The sequence below is a fragment of the Nasonia vitripennis genome, chromosome 4, assembly GCF_009193385.2.
Source record: "Nasonia vitripennis strain AsymCx chromosome 4, Nvit_psr_1.1, whole genome shotgun sequence".
Taxonomy (NCBI): Eukaryota; Metazoa; Arthropoda; class Insecta; order Hymenoptera; family Pteromalidae; genus Nasonia; species Nasonia vitripennis.
In genome coordinates this window covers 10,682,196-10,708,782 of record NC_045760.1, presented here as the reverse complement: position 1 = coordinate 10,708,782, position 26,587 = coordinate 10,682,196, and the positions used below count along the sequence as shown (strand labels likewise).

General features: G+C 49.8%; 3 protein-coding genes across 7 annotated transcripts in view; 2 read left to right on the top strand and 1 right to left on the bottom strand.

Moving 5' to 3' along the window:
- The window catches only part of LOC100116601, a 114,870-nt gene that overhangs the window by 24,090 nt on the left and 64,193 nt on the right, over positions 1 to 26,587 (top strand). The gene's annotated exons all lie outside the window — the stretch shown is intronic.
- Positions 1 to 26,587, bottom strand: part of LOC100116467 (pikachurin) — a 75,850-nt gene that overhangs the window by 28,058 nt on the left and 21,205 nt on the right. For 2 of the 4 annotated variants that reach the window (XM_031929851.1, XM_031929852.1), the window contains 2 exons: positions 16,515 to 16,792; positions 15,587 to 15,803 (listed from right to left, as the gene is read on the bottom strand). In XM_031929851.1, the coding sequence (XP_031785711.1) occupies positions 15,587 to 15,803; positions 16,515 to 16,792 (495 nt within the window). Of the gene's footprint in view, positions 1 to 15,586; positions 15,804 to 16,514; positions 16,793 to 20,230; positions 20,496 to 26,587 lie in introns of those variants that run through there. The other 2 variants (XM_031929854.1, XM_031929853.1) reach the window with 2 other exon arrangements.
- Positions 20,732 to 22,930, top strand: LOC100116503 (nahymenoptaecin-2 precursor). Of its 2 annotated transcripts, XM_008210349.4 has the most exons (3): positions 20,732 to 21,096; positions 21,283 to 21,387; positions 21,473 to 22,930. In XM_008210349.4, the coding sequence occupies exons 2-3, from the start codon at positions 21,292 to 21,294 to the stop codon at positions 22,346 to 22,348; spliced, it is 972 nt and encodes a 323-aa protein (XP_008208571.1). In that variant the 5' UTR covers positions 20,732 to 21,096; positions 21,283 to 21,291; the 3' UTR covers positions 22,349 to 22,930.

Sequence of the window (26,587 nt, the reverse complement as noted above, 5' to 3'; positions counted from 1 at the left end):
AAACATATTCAAAAATACCGTATAACACGGTATACTCTTCCACGTCGTTCATACGATATTCCGCTTGTGTTCAATCAAGGGACGATACAGCCCTTCCGGCGGTATATGGCATGCCTCGCGCGTCCCCGAGAAAAAAGCATCGCAGTCGCGGTAATTGCAAAGTTGCGAGGAAAAACTTTTAGCGCAAGATTTATAAAACTTCTCGTCGCCGCAAGCTCTCGCTGAAGTTCTCCACGCTATTAATTAAAGTATTTTCGGTCTCTCTCTCTCTCTCGCGCGCTCAATTATCAACGGCGCGTTTTTATAATTCCTTATGCATTAAACTGCGCTAAGGGCGCGCAACCTCCTTCCGCGTGGAGTTTGGCCCAGTTGCACAGGATTCTTTCGAGTTCGAGCCGCACCGCTTATAATAAGCTGCAAAGGGCTTCGGAGCGCGACGAGGATGAGGAAAACAATAGGGAAAAATAAGAAACCTCATATTATTCTCCTGCCGCGATTTTAATACCCGATATAAAGTATGTATAATGCGCGCTGACGCTAAAAGGGAGCTTTCCCGCCGTGTCCGGCTCTCGAAGCCTTTATTATTATCAACTTGGATATTTCACAAATGCAGCTCTTTTTTCGACCGACGCGCAAGTAGGTCGACGCCGCTCTGTATCGGCTAATATGCGATCTAATAAAACCAAGTCGCGGGAAATTCCAGCCGCTGCAACGGTCGATAGACGCCGTAAAACGGTATTTTTTTTCCTTCTATCACAGTAGCATCCATCGATTATTCGACCAGGCACATGAACTATCTTTTTATATTTTGTCCTACTCCTGCGGATGTCACTGCACTGTTGTAACGTTCCGCGTAAACAACCCACTTTCGCGGAGTGTAACTGTCGTGTGCTATCGGTTAACCGAAGGTACAAGCACTGCCCTCTCTCCCTGCAGCTATTTCGGCTCATATAATTAATCACAGGAGCCGGTTATGCGCGCGAGTATTCCGCATACTGCAACGGTCATTTATGCAGCAGTTACTGTTCCGAGAGGCGGGGGGAGGGCTCGCTGGCCTGGCCAGTAGTCCTAATCCAGTAAACGTCAGACACGATACGGGTGCGTTTGACGCTATGCTCGCGGCTTGATCCGCTTATATCTCCCCCGTTCCGCTGCTTATGCGGAAGACGTCCCGCTGTCTGTCGCTGACTTTGAGCTACGCGTATGTGCAGTGTTATGTGCGATGTATAAAAGAATTTCCATATGTTACATATGTTACACCGCGGATGAGTGTAAGTCGACGCGTTGAATATTTCCTCGTCGCCTCGAGTATCTGTTTATCGAAACGTTTGTCAGCTGTCGTTTGAAAATTTAATTTTCGGAAGATAAATACGCGCCCGTCCCCGGGGGCTCTTGCGCTTGCACCATAACGACAAGTATAAGCGAGCGTGCGGCGAACCCCGGCGACCGCAGGGCTGTTCCTCGGGCGATTAATTCACTCTCCCGAACTGGCCATACTTCGATCAGCCCATAAATAACGGGTCGCTCGCGCTGGACTAGGGTTATATATATGTGTATGTATGTATTTACCGCGTTTCTTTGGGGGCAACGGATGTGCGATCAAATATTGAAAAACTCATCCGCGACATGCGAGCAATTATGCATGCGTATGACTTTTAATCGGAATATTCTCCGTCGATCACGTTATTCATGATCCTTTGGCGTCTCGTCACGGACGTTAAAAGTATATAAGCGTCGCTCAACTCCTTTGCCGGATAAATTAAAAATATCGATTTCCGGCGCTTCATTAACCAGGCGAGTCATCGCTCATCATCATCGTTACATCTCCATAAACCCGCCCGTATTTCCACCTACTCATTTCAATTACAAAACCCGCCTTTCGCCGATCGCAGTACCCATATTCCCAGCGACACACATAGAGGAGAACGTGCATAATCGCAATTATCGCGCGGCGAGTGTATACGTGTACATTCGAATTACGGGAATAACCGAGCGTAACGCGTCGCCGGGACACGCGTAATCCGCGAATAGGCTGTAGCCGCTTTCTCTCTGTGTGTATACAGAGCCTCTGCACTATATATGGCATATAGGTCTAGTTTTCGCCACCGTCGCGTGGTGTAGACGCGCAGTAAAGGAGGATTTGGATTTGACGCCGTCGTCGCGGGGTCGGATTTGTACAGGAAGATTTTCTAAGCGTAAAAGATTTGCCGTATGAAACAAGCGCGGTTTGATTCCGCTCATCTGTTATTTATGGCGTACGCGTGTATATAGAGTCGCTTCTATCGCTCTCGCGCGAAAATCCGAAATGATAACAGTAGACTTTGCGCGTTAGCTTCTCGTTCGAAGGAGCTGCTCTCGCTGAGCGAGTTGATTCAGCGCGACGCAAGTTCGAGTTGTGAAGTTAATCCGCTGTGTGAACAATGAATAGGGAAGCCCCGCTACGCAGCTCTCGGGCTGCGGCGATTGTGTATTTTTTCTTTTCCACGCGCTGCTACCGCCGCTGGTGTTCGAGGCAAACAATCGAAACTTTCCTGAGGTGCTGTGTACGACTTGCGATCTTGTTTGGATTTTTCGAGAAGAAAGGAACGCGTTGTTCGAGAGATTTATTGTTTGCGTCGATGCGGATGTAGAATATTATATAGGAATCGAAAGGATTTCGGAGTCCAAATGATTTTACGCACATCCCCAAAGAATCGCACACCTGCACAGAGCGAGCTAATGCGATCAGCTCGTCCACAGCAGGCATTGCACGAGTCATCGCCGGCGCCTGCCAATAGAGCCCGACACGGCAGCTCAAAAGCATCGAGTTTGCCGAAGCGTCTGCCCCACTCGCGCGCTGCACTCCTCTCCGTAATTGCGCGCGCGGAGACGATGATGCCAAATTCTCGCTGCTTCTCCGACCTGTATGTGTGTATAGGAGAGTAGGTTATACACCCACGGAGTAGGTATAGTGCAGAGCACGATATCGGCGACGCACAACCTGTGGCGTCTCTCTCTCTCTCTCTCTCTCTCTCTCTCTCTCTCTCTCTCTCTCTCTCTCTCTCTCTCTCTGCAATAGCATCAGCAGCAGCAGTGCCGCGCGAGAGAGTTAACGCTCCTAATCGATGAACTATCCGCTGTGACGCGGCAAATTGTGTTTGCGAGCCCTAAGAGATTCGCAAGCGCGTGCATTATGCACAGGGCTGATCAGGGCGAAGCAGAGCGACGTTTTATGCGCGCGCGTCGGTTCTGCGGCGGACATCACTTGTGTGCGGGGCTGATTACGAAGGTGGAGTGAGAGAACGGCACGTGCGTATTTGGAGCTTTGGAGGGTGTGTTGTGGAGGTGGTGGGTATTTTTAGACGTGGAGCGGAGTTGATGAGATGGGATTAACGATAGTGTATGGAGCGAAGCTGAATAAGCGCGTTAGTCGACACTCTGGCTGAAGTTTGAATCTTTAATCAATATCTTTCCAAAGTCTCTCCATCATTCGCATCTCCATGGACGCTGAGCGCGTTTTATCAAGCTGGTAAACTCGGCTCTCGAGTTTCATTCCGCGCGAGATGCTTTTCGTTTTGCGAAACGACGCGGGTTATTCCTGGCGGATCGCTGCGTAGTAAGCCGCGATCGGTTTCTTATATTGATCAATTATTTCGCGTCGAAATTAAACAACTCGGACGCGTCTGTTCCAGCTTGACGCTGGGAATTTGGTGGAAAGTGTCTGCCCGTGACTCCAACGAGCGGACGCGAAGATCAAAAATGAAATTTTGTTATTATCGTCCGTTGCAGCGCGACGAGAGCCGCGGGTAAATACGCCCGTTATTATTGTATGAAAATTCAAACGCTGCGTGGATGTATGCTCTCGCTGGATTGGAAATTTCACGCTGGACCGGAGCGCCTCTGTACAGTTTATACACATATACATATACCTACACAACGTTGCACGGAAGATTGCCCGAGTTTTATTCCATATAGAACGTGTACGGAGCCTTGAATGCCGGCTATAATTAAAAGCACGCGATTACGTCTACGTACAAGTCCACTGCCGGTCAATCTCTCGATCGACTCTCAGTCCGTATTTATATTACCCGGATTAATCTCGACCCTTATCTCTCTCCGATGTGGGGCTGAATTTACGGCATTGTTGCGGCTTAGGCGGGTGACGTGACTGCCGAGCTTTCGCAGGTATTATCCCGGGAGGAGGAGGCCTTTTTTTCGCTATCTATACTCGCCTCGATGTGTGTATATATTTACCTCGAGCTCTCGGTGGGATACTCGCGAGTATGTATACCGTCGATGACCCTGCGATTTTCTCCAATAATACACGCGTACACGGAACAAAATGGTTGGTAACAGTAACAAACCGCTTGGCAAAATACGCACCAACTATTTTTTTGGTTAACCTTACCAAGTACTTGGTAAGTATAATAAAATAATAAGTTTTGGTAACGTTTATCAAGTTATTGGTAAGGTTAACCAAAGAAATAGTTGGTGCGTATTTTGCCAAGCGGTTTGTTACTGTTACCAACCCCATTTTTTTCCGTGTATGATATACTTCCCGTCATCGAGGCGATATGTGAAATTTTACCGCTCGAAAATAACGCAGACGGCAAATTCTCATTCTTTTCGCTCTTGTTTCGAACACCTGATTTGATTCACGAGCCGCTAATCTCATTACCGCGCGTACTTAGCCAAACGCAGCAGCTCTCGTGTATTACGGAGATAATAATCATAATTCGAATTCAGCCCAGCTCTCTCCTCTCGCGAAACGCGCACTCCCGACAGCTTGCGCGTATCAAGTAAGCAGCAGAGCAGCAGCTGTTTAGCGTAAGTGGCTGGAATACACACGCTCTTATTGTTATGGCCAACCTGTGAGTTGTTGTTCAACATCTCCGAGATTATACGCGGCGCGGCTATATTGTACGCGTGCAACTTTTTTCGGAGATTTTATTTCCATATGCGCGCGCGATAACGATTTCAATTCGACGAGAGTGTGTTTGTGTGCTGCACAGGAACAACAATATAACGATCGAGAATAATTCGGCAAATGAACAACGGTAAACCCGCGCTTCGATCAACAAACGATAAACAGAGGTCTGCTCGCTCGTCCACCCGTACATTCAGTGTGTATAGCTCGGAAGATTTTTGACTCAGCTTCGTACTATATGTATATACATCGATCGATGGAGCAACGATGCTCTTCTCGCAGCCGCCGCGACGATCCGCTGTACAGGCCGGAAAGTTAGACGCTTTGAATATTGATGAAAAGGGCCATAAATGTCGGCGTAGAGCGGAATTCGAGCGTTTTAATAACCAATGAAACTAACTCGCTTGCAGCTCGCTCACTCGTCGCGCGGTCGGGGGTTAATGTACTAAACCGAGCGAGTTCGCAAGTTTATTTTACTACTTATTCATGGCTCTCTCGCATCGATCGTTATACAGTTTCCGGACATCAGTTGCGCGAACAGTTTTTTATACTCATGTAACTCGCGCGATTCGCACCCGTTTTTTCCGCTGATAAAACAGCCGAATTACTCCTCCTTCTGCGCGGCGGAATGAAAACCCTCACCCCCTCCGAAAAAAACAAATAATCCCATTTCCTTAGCCGGCCTCCCGTGCGGCGAGCCTCTAGGGGGGAAGTAGCTTACGCTATCGATCGGAGTTCCGATGGCCGCGCGCACCCCGTAGAGCCACATACAGAGAGAGAGAGAGAGAGAGAGAGAGAGAGAGAGAGAGAGAGAGAGAGAGAGAGAGAGAGAGAGAGAGAGAAAAGCAGAGACAGCTCGATATACAGCGCACATCGCGATATCGCCCATTCCCACCCCACTGCGCATAGTGTACATACTTAGCCCCTCTAAGTCTTCCACCTCTCCCCCCTTGACAAGTGCAGCTGGATGAGGGATGGAGAAAAGGTACACAATCGCACGCTCACACACACGGGGCCAAAAGGTGACTTGTACACTTCTACGCACTTCTCCGCAGGCCTGTATACATACAGCGTACGCACGTACTCGAGGGAGAGAGGATCGTTAGGGACGCCGTACGCTTGGCTCTTGGCTCCCATTATGTATGGGCTGGACGTGTTCTCTCTCTCTCTCTCTCTCTCTCTCTCTCTCTCTCTCTCTCTCTCTCTCTCTCTCTCTCTCGCTCTCTGATTTCTTCGGGAGTCTTCGTCGTAATGGCCCATCCGTCTCTCGGACGAACGACTCGGACGGGATCAACGTGGACGCTATAGCGCGGGTTTTGATTGGCGACGCTGCTGATGCCGGGATACGATACCTCGCGCCGCGTATATTATATGGGCCTGGATTACGCTGACGATAAAGATCGATCATTAGCCGCGATGTTCGCGACCAAGAGACGCTTCGTGCCTCCGGGCTCGCCGACTTTATTTTTTTTTTTTGTCGTCTTTGATTCCTGTAGGAGGGCTCGGCTGACGGAGCGAGACCTTATCTACTCGTCCTATACTCTACACGTACTCCACGCGTACACCCCGGGCGTTTTTAGCTTGATTACGAGGTATCCATCAGGCGTTTCATACCGCACGCCGAGGATTGCGTGATTCACGTCCACCATTAATTTCCGACCGCGTGAAATTCTCGCCGTGTAAAAACTCGCCCGCGCACGCACACGCAGCCGCGGCGTTATCGATTTATCGCGGCAGCTCGCTCAACGTCCGAAACTCGAGGATATCCGAGCGTCGGCCCTTATGCGTCGTTTACCGAAAGAAGAAAAGAAAAAACCCGCGATATCAATCTGCATTCGTATTCACGACGCGCGGCGGTCGCTCGGAGTATTATACCGATTTCAAGGACACAAAAAAGGAGCTTTTTCGTTCGCGTGTCGCGCGCAAAAGCTACAGGGGCAAAGCGACACGAATATACAGACCGAGATAGAGGGACGTAGGGTATAGAGAGGGGGTGGAAAAACGAGAAGCGAGTCCGTCTTTTTCGGCGCAGCGTGTCGGTCTGGAAAGAGGCATTGTAGCCCGATGGAATTTAACGCGCCGGCGAACCCGTGTACGGAATTTAGCGCGATTTCCCGTTTTTCTCCCTCCCTTCGGCTCTCCACTATATGGCGAGCTTTTTTCGGGAAAGCTGGCGGTGACGCGAGCACCGCGCTGGATCCGAAATCAATTCGGGCCACTTGTTCTTTCCGCTTCTCTCTCTCGCCCTGCCTTTTTTTGGAGCCGTGCTGCACGCCGGGAGGGGAGCATTTTGCGCGCGCGCGTTTCTTTGACCTGCAATCGCGGTTGATTAAATGACGGTGTACAAGTGAAAAGTCTCCATAAGAAGCAAGCGCGATATCGAGTTTAATCAGGGCAGCAACAAAGATCGCAACGACGGCGTTAAACAGGCAGAAAAGCTCCCGATAAACATTCCGAACTTTTTCTCTTTTCCTCTATCCACAGCGGCGTTACGGCCCGATCGACCCCCCCCCCCCGCCCCCCGCCCCCTCTCTCTCTCGACTGGTCTCTGCAGTTCTCCCCGACGGCGCGAGAAGACACGGAGAAACGTAATAAAAGTTTTCCCGGCCGGGCCGTCATTACAGTAATTGTCCGTATAGCTATCTCTCAGCCTCTCGCTTCTAAAGAGAGCTGACCGTGGACGCGAAAACTTGCGCTAACAATGAGGAAAAACCCCCGGAGGAAACGAATCCCTCTCTCCTCTCCTCGGCTCGCGCTCTTCATTACACGGCGCGAACTTTATTGTGTGGGGAGAGCGCGCGCGGCGTTATTAAAAAGTCCGCGCGTTTTATATCGGAGCCGCGGCGCGATGAGCGACTTTTCAGGAGTCGAGAATTTACTTGGACGAGCTTTGGATTCCGGAGGTTATATTCGTGCTGGAGAGAACGAGAGCTTTTTCTTCTTCGAACTTTCCCGCGGGAAGCAGATTCTCCCGTCGAGTTTGAAGCGCGAAGACGTTAAGGACGAAAGCTCGCGAGTCGTCTTTTCAAGCTTCCCCGGACTACACTCGTTACATACACACGACGTGCTCTACTGGCCGACGTATAACGTGTGTGTGTATATAATAGCCACAGGAGACGACGCGCCGCTTTTTTACGACTCCGATGAGGCCTCGAGGAATTTATCAAAACACCTTCGCGTCGGGCTTTGTGTCTGGGGCAACTTTTTTCCTCGAACCCTCCGCCGCCGCGTAAAGCAGATTTTTCTTTTGTCGCCCACGCGTGGGTTCATTTCAATTTGCAGCGCGTGGGCACTTCTTTGTTCTCTGAGCTTTTTTCAACCGGAGTTCGTTGGCTCGAGAAAGTTTCACGAGCTTCGCGCGTATGGATCGCGCGAAACAAGAAATAATCCAGCACGTATATCTTCGGCGAAAGTCAACCGAGGTGCGACCTGCATAGCTCGAAAGTTCTCCGGACTGCATAAGTATGGCTCAGTGCGCAGTAGCCGAATCAATAGGGAGCGATTTGTTGAATGTTATTGAACGGCTCCGAGAGGGGCTAGCTTCTCCGCCCGTTGAATTCTGCGGAGCCGAGATAAATGTGCTCTCGTGAAATTGGAGAGAGGGAGTGAATACCGCGCGGATATCGCAACCTCATTCTTCCGCAGCACCGCGGAGGTGGAATAGTGCCCCCCTTGCGCGCGCGCAAGAGAGAGAGATAGAGAGAGAGAGAGAGAGAGAGAGAGAGCTTCGGCAGTGCGGGGATGGATGATAAATAAAAGAGAGCTTTATCTTCGCGGGGGCAGGTCCCGTGCTTGGCGCCGCGCGCGAGCGGCTTTCCGCCGTTCTCGTCGCGTGCGCGTATAACGCGAGCTTATTACTGCGCGTTTGGCTTACCTCATCGGGCGGCTCATTACATCGTCGGTTTATTGGAAGCGCCTTTTTCCTTAATCATCTACCGCTGTGTGCTCGTTGCCCTGCTGCGACGTTTTCTCGCTATCCTATTAGGAGCGAGTGGAGGCTTCCGGAAAAACGTTCTTTACTTCTCTATATCGAATCATCGACGTTGATTCCACGAAGTCTCGAGTATAGATTAATTAAACTCACGCGTTCTATGAATTTCAATGCGACTCTCGGCTGAATGAAAATGAAACGAAAGAAAGCACGAATCCTTAAAATTCATCACCAGCCGTCCAGGGGCAGAAAAAAAATCAGCAAACTCATTCCCATAACTTCCGAGTAAAAGACGCCTCGAAGTATATACATCTATCTGTATACAGCCGAGTAAAGCCCTCGGGGAGTGCGCGCATCTCCCGCGGATTTTTCAACTTTTCCCGAACTACAGCCGACGAGTTCTTCTCTCTACCTCTCCCGGAGTCCGGGCAAAGAAGCGGCGGTAGCAGCAAAAAAAAAAAACGAGCCGGGGGAACAAAAAATATATACGAAGCTACACAGCTCGCTCGCGCGCGCGCGCAGTTTAATTATTAACTGGCCTAACGACTCCGTCGACTTTCTTGCTCCGCTCCAAGACTGCGCGTGTAGAGCGTTGTTGCAAAAGTCCGCGAGGCCTCGTTAGAAAGACTTTGTACAATTTATTAAGGTTAAAATGGTTATACGGCTCGGCGGCGGAGCCGAGTATATGTATATGCCATACTCTGCCTACCTGCCAGAGCAGTTTCGTAGGCGCGCGCAAGCGAAATGGCTGGTGCTTTCGGCTGCGCGTTATGGTATTGATTATTTCAGAATCTCGCCCGCGGAGAGAGTTTCTTCTTTGGAAAGAGCGAAAGAAAGGGAACAACAAATGCGTACGAGGCGCGTACGCTCGGTGCTTTAAGTAGTCGCGGCCGGGTATGGTCGGACCTCGAGCTTCAAGGAAAATACGTCGATTACTTCCGTACAGTATACGTCTGCGACGACGAATTTCCGATCGATATGGCCTGTTGCGGGAAGGGACTCGCGGACGGCCGGAAATTGACAAGAGAGACTGAGATCGTCTTCGAGGCTTCCAACAGATATTACGCAGTTCGCATGAATTTGAATCTCAATTTTTCACCGATACGATCTCGTAGCTTCTAATTAAGATCCGCGACGTTGATCGAGGGATAAGGCGTAACGAGAGTCGGGCACATTATTCAACGAAGTACCCACTTTTTCAAAAGGACGATGGGATCGCGATATAATCCGAGAAGAGATCGCATAATTGAGGCACAACAAGACGAGAGAGGGCATGAGATGAAAAAGCCCGACGATTTGAGATTGAAGCGCAGCGCCGCGACTTTCGGAGTGAGAGATGACACAGAGAAAGCCAGAGGGGCAAAGAAGAAATAAAAAAACGAGAGAACATTGAAGGAGCAGCGGTCGAGTGGATCTTCTCTACGGAAGAATGAAACGCAAGCGCAAGCGAGTCTCGTGCGGAAAAAGAGAAAGGAAAAGTAATTGGCAACCAGTCGTATTTCACATCCGGCGAGCGAGCACTGAAGTGAGCTCGTCGTCGTCGTCGTCGCTCTTCCGGTTTATAATATCGAGTACCATCGAGCTCTCTTCGAGGGCCTTTTTTTCTTCTCTTTCTCTCTTTTCCCGCAGCGGTTCGACGAGAGAGGGAAGCACTCGTTGCGTGTTATCGCGGCAACATTGAAAAACTTTTGCCCCCCGCGGGCTTTCGGGCTCTTTTGTTCGGCTTTGTATGGATCAAACCGTAATGCAGTAAAAGGCTCGCTCGAGCAGAGACATCCGAGGAGTGAGTGTGCTGAAAATTAAAAATCGAGCTCTCGCCCACAGTCGGTGCATATCCGAGGTACTACGTAACGATAACTCAAACAAATACCCAATTACACAAAGGCGCGGCGCTGCAAGTGCGCGAGAGAGATAGCCCGGCGTCGTTAAATTAAAGTCTCTCTCTCTCTCTCTCTCTCTCTCCCTCTCTCTCTCTCTCTCTCTCTCTCTCTCTCTCTTGGCTCTTCGCGTGCGCTTAATCTGCTTAATCTAGCGTGCGGGTCGACCATTTTGGCTGGGCGCCAGGGCAGTTTAATCGGCGGCGCGATATACACCTCACCCCCGCTACGTGTTTCGAAGACGTGTATGCGAGTATAAGGAACTGCCCGCCTTTCTCGGCGCCGCCGCGTTTTGTCTGCGGCCGTTTGAGGGATTGGACGACTCTTGTTACTTGGTGTTTTAGCGACTTTCTTGCGCTGCATACGCAGCCGGGGGGGGGGGGGGGAGAACAAGTTTCTCTCGGTTATTCAAAACTTTCGGACGAACGAACTTCATTCATATGCACACACACACACACACACACACACACACACAGAGCAGAAGCGAGAGAGCTCGATAAATAAGCGTCAGCTCGCCCGACGACGAAATGGACTCTTGGATCGTCGCCGTGTCAGGTCGACTCCAATTACGCGGACTTAACGGTTGCTGCTGGCCGGTCGATCGTCGAACGCAGCGTGAGAGAGAGAGGGAGTATACATATAGAAGGAAAGTAAGAGACCACAGGACGCCTCCCTCCTCTCTCCCTCTCTCGAGTGCTGCGCTAACTCGATTTCGATTCAACTCGCGCGGGACGAGCGAACTACGACTTGCTCGGAGCTTTCTCTGTAGTTTCGATTGGCACGAGCGTTTTTTATTTTATCTCCCTCCCAGCTCCCTCTGCGAGCGCCAGCGGATGCTGAATCGCTCTCCACGTCGCCGGACGTTAACGAGCAGGGGCTCGCTTTATTTTATTTCCGGAAATTGCGGCGGAATTTAGAGGGAAATTCCGCCTTCTGCTTCTCTTCTCTCTCTCTCTCTCTCTCTCTCTCTCTCTCTCTCTCTCTCTCTCTCTCTCTCCAATCGTCGATGCGCAGCCGGCGAACGAGCTGTGGAGAGCTCGCTCCTTACGAACGAATCCTTTTCAGTTTCGGCGACGATTTGTACTTTCGGAACGAACGTCGCGAGTAGCGTAATACTCGGACTTCACTTGGCGCTCTCTCTCTCTCTCTCTCCTTTCAGCGGCGATTAAAAATCGCGAAACTGCCGCAGTTGTAAAACGAATCTCCGTTCGAATGGGGGCGCATAATCGAATCGCCTCGTTAATCTCGAGAGCTTCGCCGATTTCAATTCACTCGCGCGCTGTTCGAACTGTCTCGAGGCGCGCGTCTGTATAGCCCGCGACGTCACGGGGCGTCTCGCGTGGGAATCGCGAGGAGTCGGCTGCTGCCTCGAGGGCGCTCGCCGAAAACTTGCCGGCGACGACTCGCTCCCTCGTCTTCCACTTGAAGAATCGACGCGACGAGGAAAGCGTCGCCTAATCGGGAAGGACACTTGCGAAAGTCTTTCGGAACTTTTGCCTTGTACAGTTCGCCGAGTTCTCTCTCGCTCTCGACGGCGAAAGCCTCATCTTCCGCGCACTTTCTTGCCGGGGAAAAGAAAGAGGAAAGCGACGCGCGAGCTAACGACTGGTATATGTAGCAAAGAAGCTGGAGAGTAGGGAACAGAGAGCTCGATGCCGCGAGAGTCAAAGAGCGTGGAATGGAAGAGTCGAGATGTATACGATGAGTCGAGGAGGGGACGCAGTGGATATATATTATTATGCACCTATTCCATTGTCTGCGCTCTCTTTCGAAAAGTCCCGACCCAGCCAATCAAGACATTCCGCGGATGACGACTTTGAGCAGCCGCGAGTGCGCCCTCGGCATCCAGAAATGACTCCCTCGACTCGCCCGCATTTACAAGTCAATACAGAAACGGCGAAAAACGAGCAAAAGAGTCACACACACACACACACACACACACACACACACACACAGAGTAGAGTCGAGCCGAAAGATAAAGAGCCCATCGCCCATCGTATAGAGAGCTGGCGAACGAAGACAAATGGCGTTTGAGCCTTTCGGGAATAGAAGGATTTCCGGGGATCGACTTACCGACAACGCTGCTAGACTTTCGCCTTTGACGTCGCCGTCTCTCATTCCTTACGTATACATTACAGGCCCTCAGAGACTCGCACCGTTGGCCCAGTTGCAGTACGCACGTCGCGGCTTTGTGAAAAGCAAAAGTGGGATTGCTCCGCCCCGCCATAAAGCTCGCGGACACACATAGGGTGCAGCGCACATATAGTACGCGAGTCCTTCTGCGCGATTGAAAGGCCGAAATCCGGACGAAGCGCCGGAGAGCTTTCGGGCGAAAGGTGGTTGAGATCGCGATCTTGAAAACGCTCGGCTGAGATATATCGCCGCGCGGCGGAAATTCAATCGGCCGAGCTGGATTTCTTCGCGCGTCGCGCAGAGAGGTTTATTTTTCGGAACGCGTATACTATACACTGAAAAAAAAACAGTCGTTTCTGCTGTAAAGTTCGGTAGTTTTAACCGTTCTGCTACTGTAACGACTGTTCAGTAAGAACAACGGCGTGCCACTGGTAATTCTGGCGAGTCGCGACTCATAAAATTGGTCGCTTACGCGGGACACCAGCAAAAACGACCGAACTGATTCTTTAAAACTGCTGAACTCTACGGTAATTTTGGCGAGTCTTCGTACAATGACGGATTACTGGTGCGAGTTCAGTTAAAATGGCTGTGTTTTTTTTTCAGTGTAGGCTGTCCGGCTGTATAGTAACGTATTGAATATATATGGTACGCTATCGGATCGCGCATTTTCGCAGCTTTCGACAAACTAATTGCGTCGAAAAATGCTCGCGATGAAGCCGCGATTTCGTCCGTCGTTGCAATACGATCCCTCGATAGCCGGGAGCTTTTTCATTAGTGAAATTCGAATACGCGCGCGCGCGTGCGTCAAAATTCACATCAAAGCTTTCGCACAGTGTACACTACTATCGGCCGTATTTACGTCGTCATTGCAACTTCGCAGACTCCATTAGGCTGATTAGCTCGACCACCTTGGGAACGCGACGTTTTAGCGACGCTTCGAGTGCGTCGACGGCGCGGAGCTTCCAAAGCGTTGCGTAATTCGCGCGCAATGAGCTTCGAATCGATCAGCCGTCACTCGATGTGTCTTGATTGTCTCCACGATGAGCGATTTATATAATAAAATTACGACCCTCAATCGCGAGCGTTCATCTCAATAAACTCGTACAAACGATCGACGCGGCTCTATAATCCCATTAATCAAGCGTATGTGTGTGCGAGGGGCTGTTTGTGTACATTTCTACAATAAAACGCTGTCGACATGGAAAACCACCGACACGGCCGCGCATCGCACAATAGCGAGGATATCCGATAAATCAGCGAGGCAGATCAGTTATGACTGGTCAAGTCAGCTGTAAAATGCCGATGACCGTGTACTGTATATATAGCTGCGGGAGAATAGCGCAGCTTACATAGATGTATGACGCGCCCATTACAGTGAATCGGGTTTTGTTTATTCATCGATTCAATAAGCCCGGATTAGCCGGTCTCTCAGTCAAGAAACCGTCGAAAAGTCCCGATTAATTCGCCGTGTCGGTTCTCTCTCTCTCTCTCTCTCTCTCTCTCTCTCTCTCTCTCTCTCTCTCTCTCTCTCTCTCTCTCTCTCTCTCTCTGTCTAATCTTCGACCGCGAGGCCGAGTCAGGTGTAATCCGCGAGAGAACTATACACAGTAGAGTCTGGCCACCGTCATCGTCTCCAGTTGCACACAGAGCATTTCACGGTATACTCGAAATGCTTGTCGTCGCCATAGCACTGCGGTCACTACTCGTGCGGTTCCCATAATACAGCGATGATTTGCTCGTATACATGTTCGCGCTTCCGACGCCCTGTCCGACTGACGATGACGGCTCTCTCTCTCTCTCTCTCTCTCTCTCTGCAGATGACACTTCGTGAAAATCGGTGTATACGGTGCATGATATTTTTTTTTCACACGCGAGGTTATTAGCGTAACGTAATTGAACGTCTGTTAATCAGAAAATGCGTCGCGCGCTGTATGCGTATGCACCGTCCACTCGAGTCGGACTCTTATCGTGCGCGTGCGGAGGTCCACCTATATATGTATACATAGACTAAAAAATGGGAGCCGATATGCTCGGCTTTGACGTTCGCTACTTCGTATAATTCAACGCGTCCAGATCCTCTCGAGAGATAGACGCTCGTCGACACGCACTGCCTGATGTGTCGAGGTTGAAAATAGCGTAGGTGTGTTAAAGTCGGCTAAGAGGTTTTTTACCTTTCCTGGAAAGGTGTAGAGTTGCGCCCTCGTGGTTTTTACCTGTAACCGAGCTTTCGCGGAAGCCCGCGTTCGATATATATGCTCGTGTTCTAGATTGGTTTTTAAATTTCAACGAAATATACACGTCACTAGCTCTAATAGGGCTTCGTTTTATCAACATCAATCAGTGAGAGCGGAAATTATCGTACCGTTTCGTGGAAATCGCTACGTTCGTCCGTACAGTCTACGAAAAAAAAGCATCATTTCTGCGCACTTCGCACGCGATATAACCCCCGAAAAAAGCACACACACAAGAGGGCCTTCATATCTCCTCTTGACGAGTCAGCGCAATTTCCTTAACAACAATTCCCAGAAGCTCGCTCTAGCTCCGGCTTGAAAAAAAAAAAAACAAAAAAAAAACGAGAGAACCGAGCCCCCGACACTCTGTTTGCCCGTCATAAAATTACACCGACTCGCTACGGCCGAGGGCATACAAATTACGCCCTTCGTCGTCAAACACACAGAGAACCGCACGAACTAAAAAGCTAGAGAAAGAGAGAGCCATCCAGGCAGGTAAATCACTCACCGTGCTGACATCGATCGCCGCCTCGGCCAAGGGGGCATTGGCATCTCTGAATCACCGCCGGACTGCTGCGCCGTCGTCGTCGCGGCGCTGCGACGGCTGCGGCGCCGAGCTCGAGGTAACAGCTGCCGCCGGGGCCGCAGTCCAGTGTACACGGTGTACTCGCCGGTTCGCTGCTCGGACTTGCCGTCCCTTGCTGCCTCTCCGACGGACTTGAATTCTGCGAAGAGAGCATGTAGGATTATTTTTCGCTGCGGAATTTAGAGGCGTGCAGGGCAGGAATCCGTCGAATCAGCTGCGAGCTAAATCGGCATTGTTCAAAGCACGCGCGCGTTAATTAACGGTTTAAAATACCGACTACCGTTGAATTAGATTGTGCGCTCGCAGTGGGAATACATAGGGAACGATTCGAAGTGATTAGGTATAAATGTGAATGTATTTGCACGCGTAATCGCCGGATTCGACCTTTGATGTTGTAATTCATATACGTGAATCGCGCACAGCGAGTATATACGTAATCCTCTTTCGATGGTGAATAGAGTATGCAGGAAGAGTTTGTAAAATAGATCTCTGTACGGTAATTCTCGGTAGTTAGTACATGTGCTGTTACATACACAACTGCCTGGCGGTGTGATTAATAAAGCGGTGCTTTCAAAGCTGCGAACTAACCAACACGCGCAGCTTTAAAGAGCGAAAAATTTAAACTCCAAAGCCATCACTGCAGCGCGCGTTTAATTACTCAACGGGCGAAATTTCAAAAGCTCGCGCTGACCGAAGCGCGAATCCCGGAAGGAAAAGTAATCATGCATAAAATATATATATATATATATATATATATATATATATATATTCAGCCACGACGTTCTAAAATTCGAAAAAAAGCTTCGATATCCATATCCAACGACTATACTTGTCCACGTATTATACCCACCACTTGAGCGTCGGACAGCAGCTTGTCCTCGTCCGGAATCTCGTTCGTCTCGACATCGTCATCGACGTCATCGTCATCGGCGTCGTTATCCTCGTCATAGAGACGCGTCGTGTTATTTCCGTTTCTCTGCGCGTCGAGGTGTATCGTGAAAGAGGCGCCCCGCATGTAGAGGATGTCCTCGACGTTGTCCTCCTCGTTACTCTCGGCCTCGGCGCTGCCCGATACCATCGGCTCCATAGCGCTGCCCTCGTTCATCATTGCCGACGTCGCGTTCAGCTCTGTGGACAATATTTACATTTCGATTTTCATACTAAGGCCATCCTGACTGACGTTCCCCTCAATTATTCGCTTTCGACGGACTATTACTCGATGTTCCGGCGTGCGGAAGCTCTCTTCCCCATTCAAACAACCCGCAGCAGCAGTCGGACGCGCTGCGGAATAGAGGACTTTCCGAGCATAAAGACCGCATACATACCGGTATGCATCAGGGACAGATTTTTTTCAAAGCTGCGCATATCCGACGCGGCGAAAAAGGAAAGTGAGGCGAGGGAAAAGCAGACGCCACGAGCGCCTTTGTCGCGACCCATTGTTCGCCTGTACGCGGCGCGTTATTGACCGAAAGCTCATCTCTCTCTCTCTCTCTCTCTCTCTCTCTCTCTCTCTCTCTCTCTCTCTCTCTCTATACGTATATACACGCGTGCAGAGGGGAATATAATTTCGAGAGGCACCGCAGCGGTGCGGAGGCTCATCTCTCCCTCTGGCGCGTGCTCGCGTTCGAAGTGCAATCGACGCGCGAGCGCACTACACTTGGCTCGATCAAAAGCAACTGCTCTCGGAGCGAGAGGCCGAGGGGGGATGGCTCTATAAATGAATTTACGGGGTATTAAGCGCGACGGGTGAGCGAGTACGCGGACCTTATTCACGACGATCGCTGAATTGTAATTCATTTGGCTCATATATTCGAATTCGATAATGGTCATTTTTATTATTTGGGAATTTGCCGTTTTCAAATGTCGCGCGTACATTTGATCAACTACGTTTATTCGAGGATCACGTTGCAGAAGTATCCGCAATGAAGCGTATCGGCGATAAAAAGAAATCGCGAATGCGAGGCAAATATACTTTGAGCGAGAGTTTATTCAGTTTTCCATAAAAAAAGCAATCAGTTCCGCCGAGGCAGGGAAATACTCATGCAAGTCGTCGTCGTGTGGTTCATTCGATCATCGCGTCGTGTGTATGGAACTCGATTGATATCTCAGATTTGCCGCGGCGGGGCTGAAAATCAATGAAACGTGTATACGCGCGCACTGCAACTGAAGTACAGTTAATATTTATTTCCACTCCGACTATACTGTCGTTTCGTTATTCCGGGAATAAAATACGATAGAATGAAGGGGGAAAAGAACATCAACGATATACCGCGTACGCGTAAACACCAAGAATATATACATGGGTGTATTTTCATTCGAAAGAATATTGAAAACTCAACGCAGTCGATCGCCTCGTCAATCGACGTAGCTTTTCACTCTACTCTTCCCGAAAATTTTTCAAAGATTTTTCCCCTCTCTCTATCGGCCTTTTTTCATTTCGCCGGATATACGCATTCGCACACACCTTTGCCCGAATAATCTCAGCCTTACACACGCCCCGGCGAAATTGAATCGGAGCCGAAACTGCGCGCGACGCACCGCTTTTTTCCTTCGTTATTTCAAATCCTTTCGGCGCTTGGACGCTCGAAGGCTAATGCGCTTAAGAATTTATCGAGTGCTTTTTTTTAATTTTATATACCTACGCCTATAACGAAGCATTGCTTGCCGAAAATCGCGTGGAGAAGTCCTACGCGCGGATGCGAGAGTTTTGCCGAGTTTCCAAGTGCACCCGCATCCCCAGTAGCCTAAATTATTTACAGAGAGGACGTCCAACTCTATACCGACTGGGTATAACTACTTCCAAGGCTCGGGGAGTTAATAAAGACGGGAATTCGCGGTCCGCTGCAGCGGTCGCATAATAATTCAGCGGACAATTACGAAGTCGTGTGGAGTGGAGTCCGCGGGAGCAAAGTCTTTGCACTCTTTCATACACTCGAGTTCGAAAATCCCGGAGCTAATGAATTTCGAGCTCGTGAATCGTCGGGAGTGCGATTAACGATTCTTCCCCGCACGTTCATAACTCGGCCGCCTTGTGAATCCGAGAGCAGCTTTCGCGCTCGCTCTTTTCCCTTATCTTTCTGTACGTGTATATGCTGTGTGTGTGTGTGTGTGTCCCACATGTTAGCGCTTTTCCAACCCGGCGCAAAGGAGCGCAGCTGCGTATACACACACAGAGAGAAATAAAGAGAGAAATAAGCCTGGAAAAAGTATATATACGCGTATACAAGAGAGAGAAGGCATCGCCAGAGGCGGCAGCAACGGAGAGGGACCTTCCGGGCGGAAAAACTCGCGACGTCGTCGTCGGAGGTAAAAATATCCGCGAAAATCCAAAAGCACGGACGGCCGGCCGGGAAAACTTGGACGATAAATTCCGCGTGCTCGAGTCGGATTTAATGAAATACCACGCGCACGAGAGATGTAAGGGAGCGCATAAGGCGCGGCGGGAGATTGAAAAAGAAAGGCGTTTATATCCCGCGCGAAATCGCCCGGGTTGTTGCATACTCGCGCGTGAATACAAATGCGAGGCCTGTTTTAGCGCCGGAAAATTTTCGCCTGCGCAGAAATGAGAGGATGAGTTTTTCGAAAAGAGCGTGAGGCGCAATTAGAGTTTTCTCTGATGTACGCGCAAAGAAGGAGAGAAGCTCTCCCGTTTACACGCCGTAGCTCGTATAATCGGGGCCGTATACGCGAGCGGCTCTTTAATTGGAACCACGCGCCGTCTGGCTTTTGGCGCCGAGAGTTTTCTCGGTTTTCGGAAAGTTGGATTCGCTTTAATTAACGAGAGAGAGAGAGAGGGGGGGGGGGAAGATGCTTTTTTCGAGCGCAACACGTGCGCGATAAATTTGTTCCGCTATCGTCTCAGCGCGTTTTTCAGTTCGCTATACTTTCCCATAGACCGCCGGCTGCGATTCCACGTACAAGTCGTAGCGCCAGTAAAGCGTTACACGCAGACTTCGGTACTGAAAAAGGGCGAAAATGAAATTCTCACCCGCGAGAGACGCGAGCCGCGTATATTCAAATGTCCCCCGAAGGAATGAGTGAAAAAGCCGGCTCTCATTTTCCGCGGCGGAGACGGGGAAGAAAAATCAAGTTGTAGAAAAGTCTTCTCGTACACGTTGCTGCTGCTGCGCAGAAGTAAAAAGTCTGTATAAGTTACAGGGCGAGTTGGAGGATCCGCAACGCGGGAAAAAGTTGTATTAATCTCGAGACGGCGGCGATACGCTTGCGAATTCCGATGCTGCGGCTCGATTTGAGTTTCCCTGCCCGGGGAGAAACTTTATTTATTAAATACGAAAAACTGCCGATAGACGCCCGCGCCGAGGGACTTCGGAAGAGCAAGTTTAAAGTACCGCGCCGATATTCCCGGGGTTGGATCGATTTTAAGTATCCTTATGGAGAGATAGGAGAAGGAGGAATAATTATTTCTTCATTGATTCTACGTATACGTAGACATTGAGAAATAAGCGAAAAGTTCCTGGCACTACTGACGTCAGAATTATACAGAGAAATTAATAATAAGCTGATTTATGTGAAATGATTTATGTGAACCGAGTCGCTGGGAATCACCTGAACGAGATACACATTGCTGAACCAAATTCGTCTCACTTTTTCTCTATGCGATAAACTCTAGGAACACAGAGCTGTAAAGCTCATACGTTTAACAACAGATCACGCGTATAATATAATATCGTATATAAATGTCAACCGAGAGCAAAGTCTTAATGCAACAAACTACCGTCGACATTTGTCACTCGATCAACAGTCGCTCCGACTCTCCGCGCACTGCAATACACTTATGACAAAGAACGATAACAGCCGACAACGCTATACGCGCATTTCTGCGAGCCTCGTTATAGCATAACAGAGATAAGGAAAATCCAGCGAGATTAGTAAAACCCCCGACGAGGGCATTCAAAACGCGTGAGATAAGTCGCGACGCTTCGCAAAACTCGGAAAGTCCGCATCTGCGCTATCGCACGAGGAAACGAGAGCCGGCGCTATTCTCTTCTCATCTCGGCTCCAAGGCCGCGACTATATATAAGCGGCGAGGAAAAAACGAGCCGCCTCGGAAGTGCAATCGATCCATAATCGCTTCGCCGAGCGACTGGGGATTCCTCTGATGCGTGTGTGCATATAGGCTACACGCACGTATACTCTTTCTCTTCGTCGGCATTTTACGGTCTTCGACCTCCGCGCGCAGCATCACGACGCGCTGTGTCTGCGTGTGTGATTCCCCCGCTGAGCGCGAGAGACGGCCAGTGCGGCAGTGGTTCCCCGCGCGAGCGTATGTATCCCGGCCGCAGTGTGACTCAGGCTGCATGCGAATGGATGGAGGAACGCTGGAGGCGGCGCTTCGTATATAAACGCTTTCACGAGGCGAACATGGCACAGTCCGATCTGCACTCGACAGTTCAGAGTTACTTCTAGCACAGGTAAGCGCTTTCGAGAGGGAGTGAGGTTCTGATTGAAGAGTGTATTCAGTTGAGGCTATCTCGCTTGTTTTCAATGCTGTAGTCTCTGCTGCCTATACTTGTGAACTCTCTGCTGCCTATACTTGTGAACTCTTTTCTCGGGGATATTTTTTCGTTTCTTGGCTGATCCTGCTTTACTTCTTGCAGAAACTCAAGATGAAAGCAGCCCTCGCACTTCTCGCCTTTGCGGCTACGGTCATCGTAGTGTCTGCCAACATCAGGCCCAGGCCGACGGCGAGACCGCCGTACATAGTAAGCGTTACTTTCTTATACACGAATCGAAATTTGAGCATTATATATAGGAGCAGAGAACTTAAAAGACAACGTCATTTTTCAGAACCGACCGCCAAATCCGTTCAAGCCCCGCTGGAAGCGTGAAGCTTCTCCGCAGAATGGACACATTAGCGTTACTGGAAGCAAGGACCTCAGTGGCCCGGAGAGACGTCCATCTTGGAATGTCGACTACCAGCACAACATCTGGCAGAGCAAGAACGGCCAGATCAGCGCTGGAGGTGGTGCCCAGAAGCTGCCAGGCCAAAGATGGGAACCCACGGTTGGAATTCAGGGAAGCTGGCGCTTCAAACGTGAGGCCAACCCTGGTGACCATGGTTCCGTCAGCCTTACGCAAATCAAGCCCCTCAGTGGACCTGATAGACGACCTACCTACAACCTCGACTACCAGCACAACATTTACAATGGCAAGCAGGGCCAGATCACCGCCGGAGGTGGTGGTACAAGACTACCCGGTGGTAGGATAGAACCCACTTTTGGCGCCCACGCAACCTGGAGGTTCAAGCGCGAAGCTTCTCCGCAGAACGGACACATTAGCGTTACTGGAAGTAAGGACCTCAGTGGCCCGGAGAGACGTCCATCTTGGAATGTCGACTACCAGCACAACATCTGGCAGGGCAAGAACGGCCAGATCACCGCTGGAGGTGGCGCCCAGAAGCTACCGGGTCAAAGATGGGAACCCACGGTTGGCGTTCAGGGAAGCTGGCGCTTCAAACGTGAGGCCAACCCTGGTGACCGCGGTTCCGTCAGTTTCACGCACATTAAACCCCTTAGTGGACCGGAAAGACGTCCAACCTACAACTTTGACGTCCAGCGTAACTTCTACACTGGCAAGCAGGGCCAGTTCACCGCTGGAGGTGGTGCTACGAGACTCCCTGGTGGAAAGATAGTACCCACTTTAGGCGCAACCTTCCGCTTTTAGAGGAGCGCAAATCAACAACGTCACGTGGAGTAATCGGCAAAACTGCACGATAGTCGGCGTTCAATAAGTTTCAAAACCAATTCCCAAGTTTCTTTCATAAAAACAAACAAACCAGCGAGATAAGAAGTATGATATTGGAACTGCTCGAGAGTGACTAAGTTGTTTTCCGAAATCAGTTTGTGCGTGTCAGCTGTGGCGGCCTATAGAGCGTAAACGTGACCGGAATGCTTCCCGTCAGCCGTGAGCCATCCATCATCGTGTGGCGGCAATACGTCCAGCATTTGACGGAAAGCCACTCGTCCCTGGCTGAAAGTACCAACAGGCATGCTGCGTTTGGAAAATAAAATAGTCACGAGTACCAACAGTGCGTCATTCAATAGTGAGACTAGCTTGTAATCCATTGTAGTTGTACACCCATTACAACTTCATCCGTTATAGTGAGATTATTTTATAAGGAACCTGTAAATAATATACCGTTCTCTTGCACTCTCGCAAGAGGACAGCCACTAACGATCTGTACACTTGAACCTAATTTTCTGAATAAATGCTATTTATCAATAAAAAAAATTGTTTTCGAACTTACTCAGCCCACACAATACAATGTATTTACACAAACTTTCCAAGACCTGCAGAGAGCCACCGCGTGAACTCCTCGAATAATCCTCGGCCCGCCCGGAAATTCATCCGCCCGCGAGGGAATTCCCTCCCGAAAACGGCGTTAATTCGCGTGCGGCCGCCGGAATTTTTCGCACACGCACGCATTAATTCCAACCTGACGGATCGCGCTGCTGGCACTTTCGACTCTGAACCACCACCGCCGAGTGAGAGAAGAAAAAGAGCCGCGTTCGCGAAAACGTTGTTCCGAGCCGCTGGACAGATCCGCAGTTTTTCTCTCTCTTTTTTTTCACCTCTCTCTCTTTCTACCCCCAGCGCGTTTTCGTTGCCGTGAAGAACGCGCGCGCGCGCGCGCGCAACAGGGACGCGTAAATGCAAACTAGGCGTGTATATACACGGGTATAGATGCGCGAACGCGTATACACGCAAAGGAGATTATTGGGAAAGCATTTATTTCGCGGCATCGAACGCGCGCGCGCGCAGAGAAATGAAATATCGCGGGCTAACGTACAAACTGAAACTCCGTTTCAGCCTGCCGGATAATCTGGCAATAAATTCGCTTCATAGAAGCTGGCTAGCATGGCTCGTGTTTCTTTTATTCCCCGGCATTTTTGCCCGACCCGCTCCGCGGGGCAAATATTTGCCCCGTTTTATAACTCCTTTGTGCGTTTAGGGAAATTTATCGTCGCTCTCTCTCTCGAGAGTATAGCTCTCGAGGAGGAGCCTTGTTTACAGCAGCGTGTTTAGGTATAGCTTCCCTTATCTTTTTTCCAGTGTGATTTTTATACGATACACAGTAAATAACGTCAGTGCTATAAGAAACGTGCGAATTTTTGAAAAAGCAAACCCTCGAGTGTAGCGCGCCCACGTATAATAAGCGTTAAAAAACAGCTGGAAATTGAATAACGTCGCCGAGAGCCGCTTAAGCTTTGCGGCGCCGCGGTATTTCTCTCTCAAGCCCATTGAAACAGCAGCGAGCGCGGCCGGGACACTTTCCCGCGCGGAAAAATCTCATTCACGGCCAAGAAGCGGAAGTAATTAACGAGTCTCCTTTCGCTTCAACTTTTGCAGTGAAAATACAAACGCAGACATGCCAGCGACGCTCGATATGCAGGATCTATTAGAAAATAATCTCGGCGAAGTCGCGGCAAGTAACTATACTTGTTACACCCATATAGCGTACGTAAAGTTCGGGCTTGTTAGCGTATCTTCCGCAAAACTCGCAATTCATAATTCCCGATCCCCGCAGTATAACACCCGCAGCCTCTCGCGAATCTCGAGAAAGTTGCGGAACGCAGTTGCACCTCCCGGTACCTGCGGAAAATCACGAAAGGACTTGAAATGTACCGGCGGAAAACGTGAATACGGCATTGTGATATCGCCTTGAAAAATCCTCCCCGTTCCATTCATAATACATGCACGTATAGAAATCGAGTCTCGCGCGACAGGAGATTCCGAGCTACTCGTATGCATACATGCTCTCGTACGCGAGGCACAAGGAGAGCCGGTGGAAAAGCGTTAGTTGTATACTTATACGTACAGCTAACGTGGTACACACACACGTGGGAGCATAGGAAAGACTCCGAGTGTATTAAATTTGAAATCTAGCCTGTGCGGGCGCTAATGAGGACTCATTGTCAGCCGGGGGAGAGTCTGCGATAACGGCATTCTTTGTGCGCGTGATAACGCCAGTAGCGCACGCGTGTGTGTGTGTGTGTGTGTGTGTGTGCGTGTGTACAAGCGTGGAGGGGAGATATAATGGCTGCTAGTCGCCGTGGCGGAGTGCGTTACACGCATACACCCCCGTTATGTGCGGCGCGCTTGGAATTCGGTTTGGCGCTTTGTGTAGTCCAGCTCTTTTTTCAGCCTTTGAGCCCGCGTCGAGTTAAATCTTTTACAGCGATTATGCGGTGTTAGCGTTATCGCGCGACGTATAATGCAAGAGGATGGGGTACTTTCAGACGCGGGCTGAGTGACGTGAGCGAATTATAAGCAACTTTTTCGAGGACGATAACGAACTCATCGTAAGACAATGAAATCCTGACGTCGTTATCCCGGGAATAATCGATTTTGCGAAAGCCATCGGACTTGCAGGGAGGGTTTGACGTTGACTCGTTGTTTTTTTCGTTGTTGGTCCGGAAAAAGCATTATGTATACGAAAGTTTTGAATATTGCTTTTAACGGGGTTTGTTTCGCGGTGAATATAAACAATGCTCTTCTGTGTTTCCGCGAAGAGCTCGTATTTTCAATATACGCTATGCACAATAAATATACGGCTCACCGATGTACGCGTGTCTCTTGCAACGGGGATATTTCATTATAAACAAGAGGGATATTGTATAGACAGAAATATAGACGATTTCCATCAGACTCCTGCAAGACTTCGACTATTGAAACGTCAAAAACAGCTGCTTCCTCCTTCTTTTATGCGGGCTGGTCAATATATCCGTCAACTTCAAGCCCAACTTTCTAGGAATTATCGACCATCTCCAGTATACTCCATCGCGCAAAGTAAATATAACTACATCGCGCAAAACAGCGAAGCACTAAAAAAAAGAACACACACGCAGACGCGCTCGTCGTTCGTAATTTCCTGCCCCGTCTCGTCGTAGCAGCTGCGCGTTCGCAGAAAGCTCATTCAAAAATAATGACGTCATGTATACACACACGCGTCGGGGAGAGCTGCAGGATTTTGCAAACGAGGCCGCGGAGGAGCGTTTATTAAAACCGCAGGTGCGAATTCCCGGCAGCTTTTTATCCGCGCGCGTTAATATTCCCGCGCGAAAAACACGCGACGGAATTACAGGCGTGCGATGGCCTCTGGCATTTTCTAGAGCGATTCGCGAGCCTTTTGTTCTGATTTTTCCCGCCTTCGAGCTTCATTAGTTTTCGCGAGCGTTTTTCAAAATTGAAAAATTCAAGCTTGCGCACGGATCGAGAAGCGTCGAAAGCGCAGTGGTGTGTGGAGCTGAACAAAGCCGTCGCGCGCGCGAGTCTGTCTATTTAGGCGACTGACGTGCGTACAATAATTCAAGACTTACGCGCGCCGTATCTCGGCTTAATATACGCATACATATACGCGGAGCAGCAGCGGCTGACATTAGATATTTTACAGATACCTACTGCCGCGCATTTCACTTGCGGATGCTACCTATATAACACCCCCCGACGACGCAAGTTATGCGTGACTTGCGTCTATGAGGTTATTTTGCATTAGCCCCCGGCGTTTCGTTAATATCGCGCATTCAATCACAAACAAACAGCTGCACTACTATATCGCGTTATATAGACATAGGCTCCGAAAAATAAAGAAACACACCTATACACCGAGATGCAACTCGCTCTCTCTCTCTCTCTCTCTCTCTCTCTCTCTCTCTCTCTCATCTCTCTCTCTCCCTCTCTCTCTCTCTTCGACTCCATGAATAATTTGCAATGGCAATGCGCGCGAAAAGCTCCCCCGGAATCGGACTTTCAATATTGCCGCGCGCGCTACTGTATACCATCCGCCGAAAGCACATAAAGCCCACGCGCCGAGTGATATCGCGAGAGATGCGCGCAGAATGCGATGAATTTCGCATTCCGCGTGTATAAATATTAAGCCGGTCTTCTCTTTCCACAAACTTC

Bases quoted from the DNA above. Each gene is read 5' to 3' on its own strand.
- LOC100116503 (XM_008210349.4), top strand. From the start codon at position 21,292: ATGAAAGCAGCCCTCGCACTTCTCGCCTTTGCGGCTACGGTCATCGTA. The intron at 21,388-21,472 runs GTAAGCGTTACT...GTCATTTTTCAG, and splicing joins CGGCGAGACCGCCGTACATA to AACCGACCGCCAAATCCGTT.